Here is a 21,160-nt window from a genome sequence, read left to right as displayed (position 1 = left end):
CACGGAGGAGCTCCAGGAGCATAAAAGGAGGAGTGACGACCGCGTGTGGCCGGCAGACGTCCGCGAGGGTCTGCCGGCATTACTTTCGTTTTGTTCTTTGTTTATTTTATATTAAAGTTTGTTTCAACGTTCGCCGGTTCCCACCTCCTTCTTCTCGGGTTTTGCCACCAATGTAACACAGTTCGTATCTACGGGAAGAAGGAGGAGAGACCCTCGCCACACAAACATAATAAAACATAAAATAAAGTCCAGGCCTGGTCCTCTCTCGTCCTTCACGGTCGTCGCTCCTCCTTTTATGCTCCCGGAGCTCCTCCGTGAGGACTTATTGAGTTGTTTCAGTTCACATGTTATTAAAAGTGTTTTTGCACTGTCAGATTTAAGGATGTTTTTGTTTACCTTCCTGGCAGGTGGACAGGGAGGTACATTAATTATACTGGCTTTATGATATTTATGATCATATAGTTTTGATAGTATAAGAAGTCGCTGGGAGCTGCTAATGGCAGGCAGCGCATCGAACGCACTCCAATACAGGGACACAAAAGTGGTGTATCTGTGTAGAGATACTCCTACAGGGAGTGTGAAGCACTGGATAAGGTCAGATTCAGTGACACCATGAACCTGACTCTGTCTCTTCCACATCAGACAGGGGAACCCCGATAGTGATTCAGGCAATTAGGGCTCATATATTTGTTTTCTGTTCATTCCATTTTTATTCTTCTGTATTTGTTTCCTTTTCATGTAAAGCACTTTGAATTACCATTGTGTATGAAATGTGCTATATAAATGACCTTGCCTTGCCTATCAGGTGGGAAAGGTTAACTTAACCGGACTCACTCAACTGGCTTCAGAACCAAAACCAAAAAACACCTTCTACATTCAAGACTACAGTGGACTCGAAGGACTTCTTGACAACCTGCAAAAAAAGATTGAAGGTAAAATGCAAGCATAAATAAAATGGACATACTGTGTAACGTGTTAAATAAAAGCAGCTAATGAAGAATCCACAGATGATTTTAAGAGTTTTCCTTCTGTGGTTTCAGGGTCAAAGGACAGCAAATACGGACAGAAAGAGTTATCACAAAGTGGATTCAGTGTCCTCTACCACAAGGTCAGAAATATGCCATAAATCACATATGTGATATGTCAGTAGGCTGAGACTGAAGCTGAGATTGCTGCGTTTGTTTCAGGACTCTGTGATTGTGGGTTCGGGTGGATCTAATGACTGGCGTGGATCTCTGTATGAAGTGACGGGATCAGGATCTGGATTCAAAGAGACGGAGATTAAGGATCCAGCTGTCAGTAAAGACTCATACATGGGTATGTTGAAGCTTTTGCTCCTTCCTGGTCTGATGTGAAGAGTCTGTGCATGTTTTAATGATGCTGATGATGTTCAGGTTACTCTGCTGTGATGGGAATGAGAGGCGGCGTCTCTCTTCTGTTCTCTGGGGCGCCGCGGGCCGAACACACGGGTCTGGTTACCCTCTTCACCAAGAATGAAGGCGCATGGACAGTGACGGGGAACATCACCGGAGAACAAGTTAGTGAAGAAGAACCCTCTGACATGATATTAACACTCCACTGGTGAGAGCAGAGCTTCCCAAATCCTACAGTCCACCAAGAAGCAACCACTTAGAAACACTCCTGCAAAACCACTGCAAACATCTAGAAAATCTCAGCAGCCACCTACTTACCACGTAGTACCTGCCTAGCAACCACCTAGCAACACCTAGTGGCAACTGCTAAGCAACCACATAGAAACATCTTTACAAAGCTCTAGGAACTCCCTAGAAACCACTTATAAACACTCAACAAATTACTGAGAACATCCTATCAATCACCTAGCAACACCTGTTACGTGTAGCTGGTGTAGAGCTGAGGCAGATATGGATTTCCACAAATATATACTTTACTTCAAACAACAAAGGCAGGAAACACCAAACGTACGCTAAACACAACATTCAGAACGGACAAGGAGTGAAGGGAGTGAGTGCAATATAAAGGGAGTGAAGATGATAGAGTCCAGGTGCAGGTGATCCGTGATGATGGGGAGATGACGAGGGAAGTGAGTGCAGGTGTGGAAACAGGAGGATGATGGGAAATTGAGTCCAGGGAACAAGGGATCTGTGACAACACCCTTACACCTACTGTAGCAGCTGTAATATTTTAGTGTTAGAGGAACATGTTTTCATATTTCTTCTGTGAACATTAGGCTATAAAGACCATATGCTAGTATACAATTACATTCATTTTGATTGATTTTTGTCATCAGATTGGATCATATTTCGGAGCGTCTCTGAGTGTGTTGGATCTGGACTCGGATGGAGACTCAGATTTCCTTCTGGTCGGAGCTCCGTTATTTCATCAGTCTCAGCTGAGGGCAGAAGGGAGGCTGTACGTCTATGCTTTATCAGAGGAGGTATGGACAGATTCACAACAGTCTTTAAGGGGTCCTTCTGGTCACCCCAGAATTAAATTTCTGTCATTAATTACTCACCCTCATGTCGTTCCACACCCGTAAGGCTTTTGTTCATCTTCAGAACACAAATTAAGATATTTTTAATGACAGAATGCTGTCAGATTTCCCTCCATTGACTGCCTTTGTAACTACCAATTTGACACTTCAAAAAAGAGATCAGGAAACTAATCCATATGAATCGAGCAGTTTAGTCCAAATTTTTGAAAGAGAATCATTTGCTTGTTATGATGAACAGATTTAATTTAGGCTTTTACCCGCATGTAAACATTGATTAGCGAACATGAGCAAAAGCTCAACCGAACCTGAATAATGCACAAGAACAAACCTCTTCCGGAAGCTCAAACGTGCTGCATAACCACTGAGGTTCATGCTTGTGTTACGCAGCACGTTTGAGCTTCCAGAAGAGGTTTGTTCTCGCACGTGAAGCAGGGTGAGCTTCTGCTCATGTTCACTACTCAATGTTTACATTCGAGTAAACACATATGGATTACTTTTCCAATCTCTCTATGAAGTTATGAGGTGTAAATTTGGTAGTTACAAAGGCAGTCAATGGAAGGAAATCTGACAGCATTCTGTCATCAAAAAGATCTTCATTTGCGTTCAGAAGATGAACGAAAGTCTTACAGGTGTGGAACTACACGAGGGTGAGTAATTAATGACAGAATTTTCATTTTGGGGTGAACTTATGTTCAGGGCCTGTGACTGGACGTTTGCTAGTCATCACAATTGCTTTACTCCATTGGGATTGCCATTGTAATAGGTTCCTGATGCCGTTCTATCACATGAAAGTCATGGAAATACATTGTATTTGCGTTGGTCATGTGCCGATGAATGAAGATTAAGTTCTCTTTCTCTCTCTGTAGTATTTTCAGAAGACACTGAACGTGAGTGAGTCAAACACAGGCAGATTTGCAGCATCTTTGGCTTCACTAAAGGACCTGAATGGAGACAGCCTGTCAGATGTGGCAGTCGGAGCACCACTTGAGAATGATGGTGAGGGAGTCGTCTACATCTACCTGGGCGACAAGACATGTGGAATAAACCCCGAACACGCTCAGGTGAGACTTTGCTTTAGTTCCCTCAATCCCAAACACTGTGTTTGTGTCCAGCTTAACCCAGAATCCCAGACGAGACAAATGTTCACAGACAAACAGACAGACATTGTCAGGGATCTATGAGGGAGGACTCAAGCGCAGGATGAGTGTTACAGGTTTATTACAAGACAAGACTTAAGACAAGATTTTGAGGGTGATGAGGTGACCACAGTCCAAACAATAGGAAGGGATGAGACTCAATGACAGGCAGGCTGAGAGACTGGCTGCTGAGAACAGTCCAGGATGTGAACAGGCTGGTGCCTTGGTTGGTGTGCAGCACGAGACCAATAGATACAGCGAGAGCCAGACAGGATCACACAGCACACGTAGATAAACTCATGGGCACGATCAGGCACTGCACCATTCTTGCTGCTTAACTGGTAGGAACTGGAACGAACAGGAGAAACAGTAGACACAAGACAAGGTATCCAGACACAAACTTTAGGAAGGTAGCAAACAGAAGAACACGACAGCACAATAAGGAACACACAAGTAGGCACATAAGTTTAACAAACTGGCAAAAAGGGGGCACAATATAAAGGGAGCAAAGAACAAGAAGAACAGGTGACACCACTCTGACTGACCTGTGTGTGTGTGTGTGTGTGTGTGTGTGTGTGTGTGTGTGTGTGTGTGTGTGTGTGTGTGTGTGTGTTTAGCGGATCCCAGCGCGGTCGGTTCTGCCCGGTCTGAAGCAGTTTGGAGTGTCTCTGTCCGGTCAGATGGACATGAGCTATGATAATCTGACAGATGTCGTGATCGGAGCACAAGGAGGGATTGTGCTGCTCAAGTAGGACTTTTTACCACTCATTTACAGAATAATGTAAAGATTCTCTCATAGTCTCAACACAAGGTGTCATTTATGAACTCTGGCTCTGTTTGAGTACAGTCACATCAGTGGCCAGTTTTCAACTGTTTTTGGAGAATAAATGTAATGATTTTAGTAAACTATCAGCTTGAGTTGGTCAAGTTTTTCAAGGCCCAGTTAGTCTCACTGTATCATTAACTGTTTACTCTTTTCTCTCTCTTCTCAGGGCTCGTCCTGTGATGTCTGTATCTGCACAGCTCAGTTTCAGTCCCAGTGAAATCAGTCTGACCAACTTTGAATGCCCGAGTGACAAAGAGTTAAACGCGTTTAATCTCACTTCGTGTTTGACGGTGGCCGAGCGGACCAGTAGCAGCGGTAACGTCAATGACATCTCAAAGAGTTTCTGTCACATGAAGAGCATGGCCTCCATATCTTACCTTCTCATGTCTCTCAGGATCTCTCAAGAAGAACCTGACTGTGTCTCTGAACCTGAATGTGGACGTGATGAGAGGAATCAATCGAGGATTCTTCGTTCAGAATGATTTGTCATCCAAGACTCTGCAGCAGTTCGTCCTGCTGGATTCTGGGACCTCCTGTTTCAGCTTCCCCATTTTCATGAAGGTACATTTCATCTATCATAGATTCAGCCAATCATGGCAGCTTCAGTTTGACAGCAAACGTTGTGTTTGTTTTAGCGCTGCACTACCGACACAGTGTCTCCTCTGAAGATACAAATTAATTTCTCACAAACCAAGACGTTTTCTGAAAGCTCCATGGCTATTCTTGACATCCACAGCAGGACGAAGGAGTATGTCGAGGTGAGCTGAGCTTCAGACATCTCTATTTATACACTATAGGCTTGTTAAATTCATGTCTCTCTTTGCCCAGAAATATTAGATCAATATCAGTCAACTATTAAGAGCCTTCAGATTCACTGTATAAAGTTCCTGGAACATTCAAAAGCTCTTCAAAAGTTTCTGTTTTGTATGTGACTAGGTGCCATTTCAAAGGAACTGTAATTGAAACAACAGCTGTGTGGCCGATCTGAAGCTGAACTTCAGTTTACGTGAGAAACAACTGAAAAATAAATCCAGAATGATATTAATGTGAAATATGATTGTAAATGCTTCTGAATTCTGCCATCCTTCATCAGCTTTTATTTTTTCCTGTTGTAATAAAACATGAGAATGTAATGAAGATTCTGCATTCGGTCTGCAGGAACAGCACATCAGTGGTTGAAGGATCTGAAGATTTTCAATAGCATCCTATAATCAATCATACATACAGTTTTATTTACTCTGTTTTTTATATGATTTAATTTTGTAATCATTTATAATCATTAGTCATTTATGTAGTTGTCATTCATTTATTCATCTATTGCTGTTTAAGTGTTACAATTGTGTGGTTTAAAAGGATGTTTGTCTTCATGGTAGGATGATAAGAGAATGTTTCCATTTCAAGGTTTTAAACGTCACAGGACGATGTTGTGAAGCAGTAATTTTCCATTGTTTTTCCCTTAATATAATAACACTTGTTGGAATTGTACTGGCCAGGAGAATTCTGAGCATTGAGATATACGCAATTAAGATTATTCAATAAACTTTGCTATTTTTATCATCATTTCGTCCCCTGCTTCTTGCTAGCTTTTAATCTAAAATAGCTATTAATAGGACAACATGTTAACATTTCGCCAGCCTGTTAAGTTGTCATCTGTGCATACAGTCTTTTTTCTCTTGCATGCTCCTTTTTTTATTAATTTATCAAACAACCGTGGTAAGCTGGAATCAGTCAAAAAAAAAAAAAATGTGAGTCATGTCATCCTCTCCTTTTAATTTCAATTGCACTGCCTGCCACATGTTTAGCATATCTTTCTCTGTCAATGATGAGGGTATTGCATGTGATAAATGCAGGGAAATATTCAGGCTGATGGAGAAGATTAGAACATCAAACAGGTTCTCCCCACTCAGTGACACACCCACTGAGAATCCTTTTGAAAGTGCCCTAGTTATTGGCCATTCTATTACATGGAACGTGAAAATAGAGACACCAGACACCACAGTCACATGTTTGCCGGGAGCCAGAGCACCTGACATCAAAGCAAATTTAAAAGTGCTGGCTAATGCTAATTGCAAATACTCTAAGATTATTATTCATGTCACACTAATGGTGTCTGACTTCACCAGCCGGAGATCACTAAAATTAACATTAAAGAGGTGTGTGAACTCACAAGTATGATGTCAGACACTGTAATATGCTCTGGCCCCCTCCGTGTTCACCGGAGTGATGAGATACTTAGCAGACTATCATCACTCAATGGCTGGCTGTCTAAGTGGTGTCTGTAGAATAATATAGGGTTCATGGACAATTGGAAAAGTTTTTTGGGGGAAGACCTGCTCTGTTAAAAAGAGATTTCAACAGAGATTATTTATCCCTCCTGGGCTGGTGCCGCTCTTCTCTCTAATATGGCACATAGTCTTAGAGATGAACCTTGACTAATTGGGGCCCAGGTCAGGAAGCAGACAAACTGGCTAAACCGATCGTCTGCTAGCTGTCTCAAATCACAGAAGTCAGAAAAATCCCATCACATAGAGCTCTTTCACCTAGATATCATCACATAGTGACTGTGTCTGTTCCCTGAAATAGTAAATACAAAAAACTCCCAAACCTATTTAAGGATAAAAATTTAAGTGATGTTCAACAAATAAAAAACAGATATAATAAAGATGAACAAATGATAAAGCTGGGGTTGCTAAATATTATATTCTTTTCTTCAAAAGAACTTATTGTAAAAGATATGATCACAGATTATAAACTAGATGTGCTGTGTTTGACAGAAACCTGGCTAAAACCAGATGATTACATTACTTTAAATGAGTCTAGCCCTCAAAGTTTCTGTTATAAACACAAGCCTCATATGAACAAAACCAGCAACTCTTGTGGCATGGAGGGATCAGAATCAGATTTCCACGCCACAAGTGTTGCTGGTTTTGTTACTGTATACAGGCCTCCAGGGCACCATGCAGACTTCAAAGAATTCGCTGATTTTCTATCAGAGTTAGTACTGGTTGCGGATAAAGTCCTAATTGTTGGTCATTTTACAGTTTTTTTCAATTGCTAACATACTTTTGTCCAATCTGTAGTCACATTTTCAAAACTCTAAACACATTTAGCAGAACATCTGTCTGTTGTGGCCACACCATTAATACAATTCATGTCGTTTTCACACAAAATGCAATCAATTAACACATTTCTTAAATGCTTAAATTTTCTTTTCATATAAGCTTACCTCATACCAAAATCATGGATCTTTCTCATCTTATTTGCAAATGCTTAAACACAGCAAGTCAGAAATGAAGACCCAGTGTTCCAATCTTTAAATATAGGATAAAACCTAATTCTGCAACAACAGCAGCTCAAAAGTATTGAAAAAATATATAAAACAAATACTGAAACAATTGATGAGCATTTTTAATTAGCAGATCACTGAAATATTGAGAAATAGCAGATTCCAGTCTCAGTTGGAGGCATAGTCAGGTGTTCAATTTCTTTCCATCACATGGACACACACAGTAAAATAGGACTCTTTGAATCGGATTTGTTCAGTGGATGAAGAACAACACAGAGGAGCAGAGAGGAAATAATATCTGGGTAAGGGAGAGGAATAGATGAAGGAGGAAAGGAGAAGTTGGATCAGGACAAGGGAGAAGAAGAGGTAGAGGAGAGGAGGAAGAATGTGTGCTGGACTGCATCTTAATTGGTAATTATGTCTTTTTATCTCACAATTCTGACTTTTTACAGTTTTTTTCAATTGCTAACAAGCGTTTAGCAATACTTAAAGTACTTTTTCTAAACTCTTAACACAGCAACACACAAACATCACACAATTAGCCAAATAGTTAATTTTCTGCCCAAAACCAAATTTTGTTATATAAACACAAACACATTTCAAAATGCTAAAAACCTTTTTCAACACATACTAACTCTATCAAAACACAGCAAACCTGATTCAAAATCGAGTCGTTCTGTCAAAACATAGCACTAGTTTTCTATTCAACATGAACATATAGTCAATCAAAGCGCAATGACTGTCAAAATACTAACAGTTGATGGCATTATGAAAAATGCATTACTACAGTTCTACCTGCAGAAAATATGAAATCCATTGTTTTTATAATTCAGTTTCCTTGTACTACAGTAATAGTATAATGCATGTAAGCCATTCTACATGTTTGGTTGAGTGTTGAATGTGTGCATTCTTGGCAAAAGAAGTGAGTCATTATTTTATAGAATGTACAGTAGAAAAAAAGAAGAAGAAAGTAACAGAATTGCTCAGGGCAGCCACTGGTCAGATGTGTCCCCTATGCAGAACTTCAGTTGGGCCCTTGGTTGCAATCTCTTTCTGGGGTTGGGTGTGTGGTGTTGATGTTGCCCTCAGAGAGGTTGGGATGGTGTCCCATTGGTAGTTAGTGCCCTACGCAGACCACATATTCTGCATATATGAACAGTGGTAGTGGAATCGTTGTAGTAAAAGATTTACATGAAGCTTTTACTGAAATGAAAACATGAAATTGCTGCCATTGATCAACAAAAAATCCAACATACATGGCCTTTGGTTACTGTTGAAGCTTTTTTCCACCACAGAATAAAAAAAGTATAAAAGGTAATTGTGACTTTTTATCTTACAATTCAATTTTTCTATTTTTTTTATTTTGCAATTGTGAATATACATCTCACAATTCTGACTTTTTCCCCTCCGAATTGTGATATGTAAACTATAGGAATTGAGTTTAAAAAGTCAGAATTGTGAGATAAAAAGACATAATTACCTTTTTTATTTTCTATTCATGGCAGAAATAAGCTTTCATAGGTTCTACATATGTAAGTGAAAAAAACAGAGATGCACAGTCCAGCACACATTCTTCCTCCTCTCCCATACCTCTTCTTCTCCCTTGTCCTGATCCAACTTCCTCCTCTCCTCCATCATCTATTCCTCTCCTTTACCCAGATATTATTTTCTCTCTGCTCCTCTGTGTTGTTCCTTATACACACTGAACAAATCCGATTCAAAGAGTCCTATTTTACTGTGTGTGTCCATGTGATGGAAATAAATTCAACACTAACTATTTCTCCAACTGAGATTGGAATCTGCTATTTCTCAACATTTCAGTGATCTGCTAATTAAAAATGCTTATCAATTGTTTCAGTATTTGTTTTATATATATTTTCAAATACTTTTGAGCTGCTGTTGTTGCAGAATTAGAGGTTTTATCCTATATTTAAAGATTGGAACATTGGGTCTTCATTTCTGACTTGCTGTGTTTAAGCATTTGCAAATAAGATGAGAAAGATCCATGATTTTGGTATGGGGTAAGCTTATATGAAAAGAAAATTGAAGCATTTAAGAAATGTGTTAATTGATTGCATTTTGTGTGAAAACGACATGAATTGTGTTAATGGTGTGGCCACAACAGACAGATGTTCTGCTAAATGTGTTTAGAGTTTTGAAAATGTGACTACAGAATGGACAAAAGTATGTTAGCAATTGAAAAAAACTGTAAACTCAATTCCTATAGTTTATATATCACAATTTTGAGGAAAAAAAGTCAGAATTGAGAGATGAAAACTCACAATTACAAAATAATAAATAAATAAAAAAATAGAATTGTGAGATAAAAAGTCACATTACGTTTTATACTTTTTTTTATTCTGTGGCGGAAAAAAGCTTCAACAGTAACCAAAGGCCATGTATGTGGGATTTGTTGTTGATCAATGGGAGCAATTTCATGTTTTCATTTCAGTAAAAGCTTCATGTAAAGCTTTTACTACAACAATTCCACTACCATTGTTCCATATATGCAGAATGTGTGGTCTGTGTAGGGCACTAACTACCAAGGGGACACCATCCCAACCTCTATGGGGGCAACATCAACACCACACACCCAACAAGAGATTTCAACCAAGGGGGGCACTGAAGTTCTGCATAGGGGACTCATCTGACCAGCAGCTGCCCTGAGCAATTCTGTTACTTTCTTCTTCTTCATGTCTCACTTCTGTTGCCAAGAATGCACACATTCAACACTCAACCAAACATGTAGAATGGCTTACATGCATTATACTTTTACTGTAGTAAAAGGAAACTGAATTATAAAAACGATGGATTTCATATTTTCTCCAGTTAGAACCGAAACATGACAAGTAATGCAGTTTTCATAATGGCATCAACTGTTAGTATTTTGACAGTCATTGCGCTTTGATTGACTATTTGTTCATGTTGGATAGAAAACTAGTGCTATGTTTTGACAGAACGACTCGATTTTGAATCAGGTTTGGTATGTTTTGATAGAGTTAGTATGTGTTGAAAAAGGTTTTTAGCATTTTGAAATGTAGAGTTTGTGTTTATTTAACAAAATATGATTTTGGGCAGAAAATTAACTATTTGGCTAATTGTGTGATGTATGTGTGTTGCTGTGTTAAGAGTTTAGAAAAAGTACTTTAAGTATTGCTAAACGCTTGTTAGCAATTGAAAAAAACTGTAATATCCATGAAGATAATGAAAAACACATTGGGTCTGGCATTTACAGACATTCTAAAATCTATTGGAGTTAGGCAACACGTGTCAGGTCCCACTCATTGTCGTAATCATATTTTAGATCTAATATTGTAACATGGAATCAAATGGAAAAATAGGAAAAATAGTCCAATGCCGTGATACAACAAGCACAGTTGGGCCCTTGAGAGAGCAGCCAGAAAAATGGAGCACAGCTGGAAGAAAACTAGAAGTTAGAAGTTTTCACATTTTGTGGAAAGAAAACACTGAAGATTCCCACCCCTAATATATATAACAATTACATTTTGGGGGAGTTTTTGTATTTAATAAATGTTTGGGAGTTTTTTGTATTTACAAATTTAGGGAACAGACACAGTCTCCATATGATAATATCTAAGTGAAGTAGTTTATATGTGTTAGGATTTATCTGATTTCTGTGACATGAGACAGTGTTACAAACTGCTCCGAGACTAATAAGGTTGGAGATCCAAATGCAGCTTTATTGAAGAGACAATCCAGACACATAGTCTAATGTACAGGCAACAGGTCAAAACACATGCAGGCAGTCCAAACAAACAAACAAACAAACAAACAAACAAACAAACAAACAAACAAACACAAAGGCAGGTAGAGAGTCCAAAAAACAAGATACATGAAACCAGAGAAATGCTCAGAAATGCAGTGCAACAACATACAGAACCTTGCAGTGAATGACAGAGTGAACAGGCTTTATATAGGCTGAGCTAAACAAGGTAATGAGGAACAGATGATTCCACTGCGTTTACCCCGGCGCCTGTAACGCCTCCTCTAGGAAAGAGGAACTGGCGCATACCAGAGTTCAAAGGGAATGACATTTAACAATGGAGGTGTTGTTCGCTGTCCATCCTGGTCATAATGTATCAAGTTCTTTGCAGAAAATCCATTATTGAGCAGTACTTGGCAATCATACACCAGTAGAAAGTAGGTATTCTTAGAGATAATTGACAAAAACGACACAAACACAATCAGGACTAGGAGCAGCAGACGACATGCCACACACACTGGCGCCATAGTCATATCAGGGCAGACAGGAAATTCTAAAAAAAAAAAAAAAAAAAATAGGTCATGAGGCTGGGCTCTGGGACTGGAGTGAACTTATGGACTGAGGTGGACTCTGGAGCAGACTCATGGGTTTATGTAGGCTGAGCTAATCAAGGTAATGAGGAACAGATGAGGACAATAATGGTTGATTTTTCTGGGCAGTGGGTTATCGGTAATATAGTCTGAGATGGTGTGGCAATAGTCTGGGGTGGAGTGCCCTCTGGTGGCAATCATGGGCACTCTCACTGCTGATCGTGACAGACAGCCATAGACTGTAAAAAAATAGGGTTAGGGTTAGCAGACAGCTAGCAGATTTATGGGTTTAGCCAGGTATGTTGAGCTATGTACAGGGCTCACTGAGCATATTACAGTGTCTGACATCATTCTTGCGAGTTCACACAAAATTTTAATTTTAGTGATCTCCATCTGGTGAAGTTGGACATCATTAGTGTTGATGTGAATAATAGTCTTAAAGTATTTACGATTAGCAGATGCTAACACATTGAGCTTGCAGTATTGATTTAGATTGAAGCTAGCGAATTCAGAATAATGTGATAGGCAATATTAGATATGTAGTGATTTTTACTCCATTCACCTGTGACGTAGTGATTTTTGATCATGTGTCACTTAAGGTGTGGTTATGAGTGTATCAGATGACCCCTCCCCCTTTTGTAATACGGGGCACCAGTTAAGAATACTATCTTAACAATTTAAGAACACTCCAAAAGAGCTGTTCAATAATTCAGAATTAATATAAAATGGAGGGAGTCGGTCAACTGATTTATCTGAAGGATTGGTGAGTCTGGTCAACTAGTAGAATCTTTGATCATCAACACAAGGAAGACACAGTTATAATAAAATCAATGAAATTTATTAACAATAGACATGCAAGAGTAAATACCACAACGATTAATAATGAAATAATGAGTATGCACTTCTAAAAGATAGTAAAATAATAATCAAAGGAGAATACTGAATTAAATCAAAGAAACACATAAATGAAGTGAACACAGAATGGATAAATGCAATGCTGTTGAACTGAATGTAGGATGGAAGAGAATCGTATGGGAATGCTTATGGGAGCCAACTAATGGCTCTGGTAAAATGGTGATAAATAATTGCTTATTTATCATTCAACAAATAATATCCCTAATATTTGTAACTGTTACGGTATACAGGAGACAGACACAGATGTAACAGGTAATGGTTGTTTATTTGACCACAGTAGAGCAGGTGAACACACACAGGTGAGTAAACTGGTTGAAGAGTGGTTTGAGCAGGTAGTATGAGGTATATTTACTGTCCTTTCTTTTGCAGGTAGATATAAGCTGGAGCTTGGAGATCGCTGGAGAACAGGGGAGCTGACTGGAACACACCCACACAGCAGACGAGGGACACAGAGGGAAGGAGACACGCTGGAGACAGGTGAGTATACGAAGAGGAGTCCTTGAGGTAAGCATAACATGGAGTATATGTGAACGAGACCGGACGTGGAGTGCTGTGTGCGTGTGTGCTTTATAGTGCTGTTGATGAGTGGGGTGATGAGGTGCAGGTGGCGGTGATCAGTACTCTGGGGATGGCGTGCGCTGTGATTGGTGGAGGTTAGAACCTGACGTGTCTGTGACAGTACCCCCCCCTCCACGGCCCGCTCCAGAGGGCCGAAGACCCCAACGCCGTGGTGGTCGTCCTCTTCCCCGCGGTGGAATGTTTGGAGTAGGCTGGGGTCTAAGATGTCGTTCCTTGGGACCCAGGAGCGTTCCTCGGGGCCGTATCCTTCCCAATCCACTAGATATTCCAGCTGACCACCACGACGCCGGGAGTTCAAGATCTCACGAACCTCATACGCAGCTCCGTCCTCCAGGATGAGTGGAAGGGGGGGTTCGGCGGGAGCCACGTCAGGTCCTGTGGGAAGAACAGAAGGGTGGTGAGCTTTCAGTAGTGACACGTGGAAAGTGGGGTGTATACGATACCCTTGTGGAAGACGGAGTTGATAGGTGACTGGGTTGACCTGCTTGACGATAGGGAATGGGCCAATGAACCTGGGACTCAGCTTTCTGCAGGGCAGATGCAGTCTGATGTCTCGGGTGGATAGCCAAACCATCTGACCAGGCTAGAAGACAGGGGTGTTGGAACGTCGGAGGTCGGCTACCATCCTGCGTCTGCGCAGGGCTCGTTGCAGTTGATGGTGTGCTGAGTCCCAGACCCTCTCGCTCTCTCGGAACCAGTAATCCACTGCCGGAACGTTGGAGGGTTCCCCATCCCAGGGGAACAGTGGGGGTTGGTAGCCGAGTACGCACTGGAATGGTGTAAGTCCTGTAGTTGACTGTCGGAGAGAGTTTTGGGCGTACTCAGCCCAACCCAGGAACTGGTTCCAAGAGTCCTGGTGGTCATGACAGAAGGTACGGAGGAAGCGGCCAATCTCCTGCACCTTCCTTTCCGTCTGCCCGTTCGATTGCGGATGGTATCCGGAAGTCAGGCTGATGGCCACACCTAGGAGGGAGAGGAACGACTTCCATACTCTGGATATGAACTAGGGTCCTCGGTCGGAGACTATATCCTCTGGTATTCCGAAGTATCTGAAGACTTGGTTGAAGAGTATTTCGGCGGTCTCCATGGCCGTGGGTAATCCTGGAAGTGGGATCAGACGGCATGATTTGGAGAAGCGATTCACAACAACTAGGATGGTGGTATTTCCTTCTGAGACAGGGAGATCAGTAATGAAATCCACTCCTAGGTGTGACCATGGGCGATCTGGAACGGGCAGCGGAAGGAGTTTCCCAGCTGGCAGATGACGAGGAGACTTGGAGATGGCACACTCCCGACAGCCCTGCACGTACCTTCTGACATCCGAAGCCATCCCTGGCCACCAGAAGCGTTCTTTTAGCAACGAGAGGGTTTCATTCACCCCCAGGTGACCAGTGCCAAGTGACGTGTGAGCCGAGTGAATGGTGGAAGTGCGTCGTGTCCGTGGAATGTACAGCAAGCCAGGTGGACAGCCCGGCGGAGGGTTCGTGGAGGCATTGGAGGAGGGGATGGTCTCCTCTGACCAGGTAATAGGACTCACGATGAGAGAGCTCGGGATGATGGGTTCAGGTTCCATGGAGCATGGAGACGGGAGAGAGCGTCAGCCTTTACGTTTTTGGTGCCTGGGCGGTAGGAGATGGTGTAATTGAAGCGGGAGAAAAACATAGCCCAGCGAGCTTGTCTAGGGTTCAGTCTCTATGCTGATCAAAGATATTCAAGGTTTTTATGGTCAGTCAGCACCAGGAACGCGTGCTTAGCTCCCTCCAGCCAATGACTCCACTCTTCCAAGGCAAGCTTTACAGCCAGAAGTTCCCTGTCACCGATGGAGTAGTTGACTTCCGCCGGGCTGAGCTTGCGGGAGAAGAAGGCGCATGGATGGAGTCTACTTGGCGTCCCCTGCTGCTGCGACAACACCGCTCCCACTCCAGTTGTTGAGGCGTCCACTTCGACGACAAATTGTTTCTCTGGGTCTGGATGTACGAGTAAGGGAGTGGTGGTGAAGGCTTCTTTGAGTTGGTTAAAGGCGTTGGTGGCTGCCGGGGTCCAGGACAGAGTCTTGGGCTTATGGCGGAGCAGGCTGGTAAGTGGATGGGCGATGGAACTGTAACCTTTGATGAAACGTCTGTAGAAATTGGAGAATCCGAGGAAGCGCTGGAGTTCTTTTATGGTGGTGGGTTCTGGCCAGTTGGTAATGGATTCCACCTTCCTCTCGTCCATCCGGATGCCACTGTGGTCTATGTTGTAACCCAGGAACGAGACGGAAGGTTGGTGGAATGAGCACTTCTCTGCCTTGAGGAACAGGTTGTACTGACGAAGACGGGTGAGGACCTCCGCAACGTGTTGGCGATGTTCGGCCTGGCTCCGGGAGTATATGAGTATGTCCTCGATGTAGACTAGGACAAAGCGGTGGAGAAACTCCCGGAGCACCTCATGAATGAAATCCTGGAATACGGAGGGGGCGTTGACCAGTCCATACGGCATAACCAGGTATTCGTAGTGGCCAGTAGGGGTGATGAAGGCGGTCTTCCACTCGTCCCCCTCACGTATCCGGATGAGGTTGTACGCGCTGCGGAGGTCCAGCTTCGTAAACACAGTGGCACCACGGAGATGTTCCAGGGCCGCTGGGACGAGAGGAAGGGGATACCTGAACTTGACAGTTATCTTGTTGAGGGAGCGATAATCAATGCAGGGCCGCAAGCCTCCGTCCTTTTTAGCCACGAAGAAGAAACTGGAAGCAGCAGGGGAAGTAGACGGCCTGATGTAACCTTGGGCGAGGGCTTCCTTGATGTAATCCTCCATGGCCTTCTCCTCCGGGATGGAAAGAGGGTATATCTTACCCTTTGGCACTGGTTCACCCGGAAGCAGGTCGATGGCACAGTCCCATGGCCGGTGTGGAGGCAGCTTGGAAGCCCGTTGCGGGCAGAAGACATCGCTGAAGGGGGCGCAACACTTGGGGATGTCGACAGAGCGTTGTTCGACTGGACTTTCGATGGACGTGGCGCAGAGAGAGAGATCAGGTGAAGGAGATGGTGGAACAGGAAGTTCAGCCAGACAGCGAGAGAAGCATGTGTCGCCCCACTTCAGGATTTCGCCCGTTTTCCAGGAGATGATGGGGTTGTGCTGCTCCAACCAGGGGCGCCCCAGAACCACGTCAGCGGTGGAGTCCTCCAGAACCAGCATATGAGCCTCTTCTCGGTGTAGTAAACCAACTTGAAGTGTTACTGTTCCAGCCACGGTGCGGACGCGCTTACGGCTCAGGGGTCTGCCGGTTAGTGAGTTGATCTTGTAGATGGTAGGAGACGGAGTGGTCTTGAGACGTAGTTGGCGACAGATGGCGCCGGAGACGAAGTTGCCGGCTGACCCTGAGTTGAGGAGCGCGACCACTGAAAGGGAGACATTAGCGGCAGTAAGATTGACGACAGGAGTGAGTGGTTTCATCTTATGAGTAGCAGGAATAATAGCACTCACCAGGGGTCGCGGCGGTCGTGTGGGGCATGCTGCAATCACATGCCCAGGTTCTCCACAGTAGAGACAGAGATGAAGGGTCAGCCGGTGGCGGCGTTCTTCAGAAGATAGACGAGAGTTTTTCACTTCCATTGGTACTTGGGCTGGTTCTGGGGTGCTGACGGGTTCGGATCAGCAGAGGAGCACGTTGGAGAGGGACTGGTCCTGGTGCTCTTGGATGCACGCTTGCATGCGAGTGGCGCAGCGAATGGAGAGCTGGATGAACTTTTCAAGGCCGATGGAGTCCTCGCATGCCGCGAGATGCAGCCGCACCCGAGGTTCTAATCCTTGGCGATAAGTCGTTCATCTGCTGAATGCTGCAAGCGTTCTGAATTGCAAAGCATAATCGTAAATAGACATTGATCCTTGTTTCAAATTATAAAGTTTCTCACCAGCTGAAGAATCCATGATCGGTTTCCCGAACACTTCCCAGAAGTGGGAAATAAATGCCGAGTAGGATTGGGTTACAGCGCCCCGCACCAGCGCACCAGATGGAGTCGGCCCATTTTAATGCTTTGCCGCTGAGCTGAGAAATAATGAACGCTATCTTGGATGTGTCACTTGGGTACAGGTGCAGCTGCATCTCCAGGACCAGTGTGCATTGCAGCAGGAATCCGCTGCAATCCTCCGCCGATCCTGAGAAGGGCGCCGGTTTAGCCATGGGACTGGCGTACGGCGGCAATGAAGGAGGACTGTTGACATTGTTGGTGGTGTTCGCTGGTGCAGGTGAAGGGACAGTAACTGGAGATGGCGGTTAATGTGCGCCGAAGCGCATCCACAAGTTCCTGGAAGGGATCCGGCTGGCTCATACTGGGTCTGCGGTGTTGGTCCGGTCTTCTGTTACGGTATACAGGAGACAGACACAGATGTAACAGGTAATGGTTGTTTATTTGACCACAGTAGAGCAGGTGAACACACACAGGTGAGTGAACTGGTTGAAGAGTGGTTTGAGCAGGTAGTATGAGGTATAGTTACTGTCCTTTCTTTTGCAGGTAGATATACGCTGGAGCTTGGAGATCGCTGGAGAACAGGGCAGGACTAATCTGCAATGTGTCATCCAATGAGAAGTCTTCTCCTTGGTTTTGGTGGGTGCAGAAGGTCCCCCTTCCTGTTCTGGAAGAGGTGTCTGATAGTTGTCCCAATATCTTATCTGATGTTGCTGAACATTTGTTTATGTTCATTCACCAAAGATCCAATCACGGTGTGGCACATCTTCCTACACACCAGCAGTTAGAGAGGGACCCTGTCGTAAACTGGTCCCTGGAATGCCATCTTGACTGGTGTTCACAACATTATATACTTTTTAACCACAAATGCTCGTCTTGCACTGCTCTGTGATGCTCCACACATGACGTAATCACGTTGGAAAGGTCACGCTTGACGTAGGACGAAAAACTCCATCTCATTTTCTCCTCCAACTTCAAAATCGTCAGACATCGTTGTTTTATCTTTTTTTGTAAAGGTCGTTTGACTCAGTCTTTGACGTTCACTTTGTAAACACTGGATCGGTACTTCCACCTACGTCACGCGTGACCTTTCCAACATGATTGCGTCATGCGTGGAGCATCACAGAGCAGTGCAAGACGAGCATTTGTGGTTAAAAAGTATATAATTTTAATTTTTTTTTAGAAAATGTCCGATGGTTTCTCTAGATGAGACTCTTATTCCTCGTCTGGGATCATGTAGAGCTCTTTGAAGCTGCACTGAAACTGACATTTGGACCTTCAACCCGTTGAACCCCAGTGAAGTCCACTATATGGAGAAAAATCCTGGAATGTTTTCCTTCATTTCTTTTCCACTGAAGAAAGAAAGACATGAACATCTTGGATGACATGGAGGAGAGTAAATTATCAGGAAATTTTCATTCTGAAGTGAACTAATCCTTTAATGCAGTTTAACTCTTAACTACTGTAAACCATGTGCTGGTTTCTTAGTAACATTTCAGTTGGTGTGATGTTTATTGAAAACTCAATTAATGACCAAAGACATGATTAAAGATATTATGTTAAATACTTGGGGAATATGTGGATTTATTGGCCATCTTGTCAATAATTTATGGTTTGATTGCTAAAAGAAGTTGTTGTAACAGATGTGTTTCCATATCTTGTGATATTTCTGCAGAATGCACGAAGAGAGAAGTCAATCTGGTGTTTCTCTTTGATGGATCCGCCAGTATGAAAGACAAAGAATTTGAAATGAACAAAAAATTCATTATAGATGTTATGAAAAAACTTTCAAACTCCTCCATAAAGGTAGATAATCCACCACTATTAATGTGGAAATATCGACATGTAATAGTTTGCTAATGATGTTAACGGCACGTGTGCTTGTTGTTTGTCTCTCTGTGTGTCAGTTTGCTGCTGTCCAGTTTTCATCTGCATTCAGAACTGTGTTTGACTTCAATGACTATCAGAACGGCTCCGCTGAAGAGAAACTCATGAAAGAGAAACACATGAAAGCTCTCACAAGCACACGCAGAGCAATCAAATATGCCTTGTGAATGAAACCTTCATTTGTTTATGAATGATCACTGAATTTACACTTTAAGAGGAAAAGTCTTGAAATGCACACAATGATGGCTCTTTCTGTAGTTTTTCTCTTTTGTTCTGGTCTGATAAACACATTAAAGTTGGACTTTGTCATTCTTTAAATTAGAAGTTAAAACACACTGGTGTAGAAACTACAGAGGCATGATGACACTGATCAAATATTCATATGTCATTATTTCTGATTTATTAAATCACTAGAACCACTCTCCTGAATAATCCGTCGTCTGGAGCCGATCTCAGCGCTCAGAAAGCCCTGGTGATCATCACAGATGGAGACCCCACTGATCCAGATGCTGAAAATATCATCCTTAAAACATGTGATGAGCAAAATATCCTCCGCTACATCATTGGGGTGAGTTTCCTTACAGCTCAAGCTGGTCATTTTCATTCATGTTCAGATAGTTTGTGGTGTGTCAGTTTTGTGTTCAGAGTCACTGTGAGTCAGTCAGTTTGATTCCTGAAGAGTGAAACACTGTGAACGCTTTCAAAGCATTGGTTTGTTTGAGCTGTCTGACATGTCAACTTCTGACTCATGTGAGTTTGGGGCGAGACTGACCCTGTTTGACTGACCACTTCAGCTTTAAGTGACAAGTACTACAAGTACTAAATTATCCACAGATTAGCAGTCCATTTTTAGTTTGTTTCTATTTTTCAAGAACAAAATCCAAGTTCAATAAAAGATGTTTTACTTATTGAGTTGTTTCAGTTCACAGTTATTAAGTGTTTTTGCACTGTCAGATTTAATGATGTTTTTGTTCATCAGGTGGGAAAGGTTAACTTAACCAGACTCACTCAACTGGCTTCAGAACCAAAAACAAACAACACCTTCTACATTCAAGACTACAATGGACTTGAAGGACTTCTTGACAACCTGCTACAAAAGATCTACAACATTGAAGGTAAAATGCAAGCGTAAATAAAATGGACATACTGTGTAACGTGTTAAATAAAAGCAGCTAATGAAGAATCCACAGATGATTTTAAGAGTTTTCCTTCTGTGGTTTCAGGGTCAAAGGACAGCAAATACGGACAGAAAGAGTTATCACAAAGTGGATTCAGTGTCCTCTACCACAAGGTCAGAAATATGCCATAAATCACATATGTGATATGTCAGTAGGCTGAGACTGAAGCTGAGATTGCTGCGTTTGTTTCAGGACTCTGTGATTGTGGGTTCGGTTGGATCTAATAACTGGCGTGGATCTCTGTATGAAGTGACGGGATCAGGATCTGGATTCAAAGAGACGGAGATTAAGGATCCAGCTGTCAGTAAAGACTCATACATGGGTATGTTGAAGCTTTTGCTCCTTCCTGGTCTGATGTGAAGAGTCTGTGCATGTTTTAATGATGCTGATGATGTTCAGGTTACTCTGCTGTGCTGGGAATGAGAGGCGGCGTCTCTCTTCTGTTCTCTGGGGCGCCGCGGGCCGAACACACGGGTCTGGTGACCCTCTTCACCAAGAATGAAGGCGCATGGACAGTGTCGGGGAACATCACCGGAGAACAAGTTAGTGAAGAAGAACCCTCTGACATGATATTAACACTCCACTGGTGAGAGCAGAGCTTCCCAAATCCTACAGTCCA

The 21,160-nt window shown here is 42.8% G+C and overlaps 1 protein-coding gene across 3 annotated transcripts in view; it reads left to right on the top strand.

The window, feature by feature from the left end:
* LOC125263216 (integrin alpha-L-like) overlaps positions 1 to 21,160 on the top strand; it is a 45,923-nt gene that overhangs the window by 12,506 nt on the left and 12,257 nt on the right. The window contains exons 9-20 of one of the 3 annotated variants that reach the window (XM_048182203.1): positions 806 to 932; positions 1,041 to 1,108; positions 1,188 to 1,317; positions 1,395 to 1,537; positions 2,270 to 2,416; positions 3,340 to 3,534; positions 4,227 to 4,357; positions 4,602 to 4,750; positions 4,830 to 4,996; positions 5,071 to 5,193; positions 5,372 to 5,441; positions 5,594 to 5,995. In XM_048182203.1, the coding sequence (XP_048038160.1) occupies positions 806 to 932; positions 1,041 to 1,108; positions 1,188 to 1,317; positions 1,395 to 1,537; positions 2,270 to 2,416; positions 3,340 to 3,534; positions 4,227 to 4,357; positions 4,602 to 4,750; positions 4,830 to 4,996; positions 5,071 to 5,193; positions 5,372 to 5,398 (1,407 nt within the window). In that variant the 3' untranslated portion in view covers positions 5,399 to 5,441; positions 5,594 to 5,995. Of the gene's footprint in view, positions 1 to 805; positions 933 to 1,040; positions 1,109 to 1,187; positions 1,318 to 1,394; positions 1,538 to 2,269; positions 2,417 to 3,339; positions 3,535 to 4,226; positions 4,358 to 4,601; positions 4,751 to 4,829; positions 4,997 to 5,070; positions 5,194 to 5,371; positions 5,996 to 19,151; positions 19,283 to 19,383; positions 19,527 to 19,777; positions 19,932 to 20,342; positions 20,479 to 20,586; positions 20,655 to 20,733; positions 20,864 to 20,940; positions 21,084 to 21,160 lie in introns of those variants that run through there. The other 2 variants (XM_048182202.1, XM_048182201.1) reach the window with 2 other exon arrangements.

Source organism: Megalobrama amblycephala, linkage group LG2 (genome assembly GCF_018812025.1).
Source record: "Megalobrama amblycephala isolate DHTTF-2021 linkage group LG2, ASM1881202v1, whole genome shotgun sequence".
NCBI lineage: Eukaryota > Metazoa > Chordata > Actinopteri > Cypriniformes > Xenocyprididae > Megalobrama > Megalobrama amblycephala.
The sequence above is the reverse complement of the archived record's forward strand: the minus strand, read 5'-3'. Positions and strand labels throughout refer to the sequence as shown.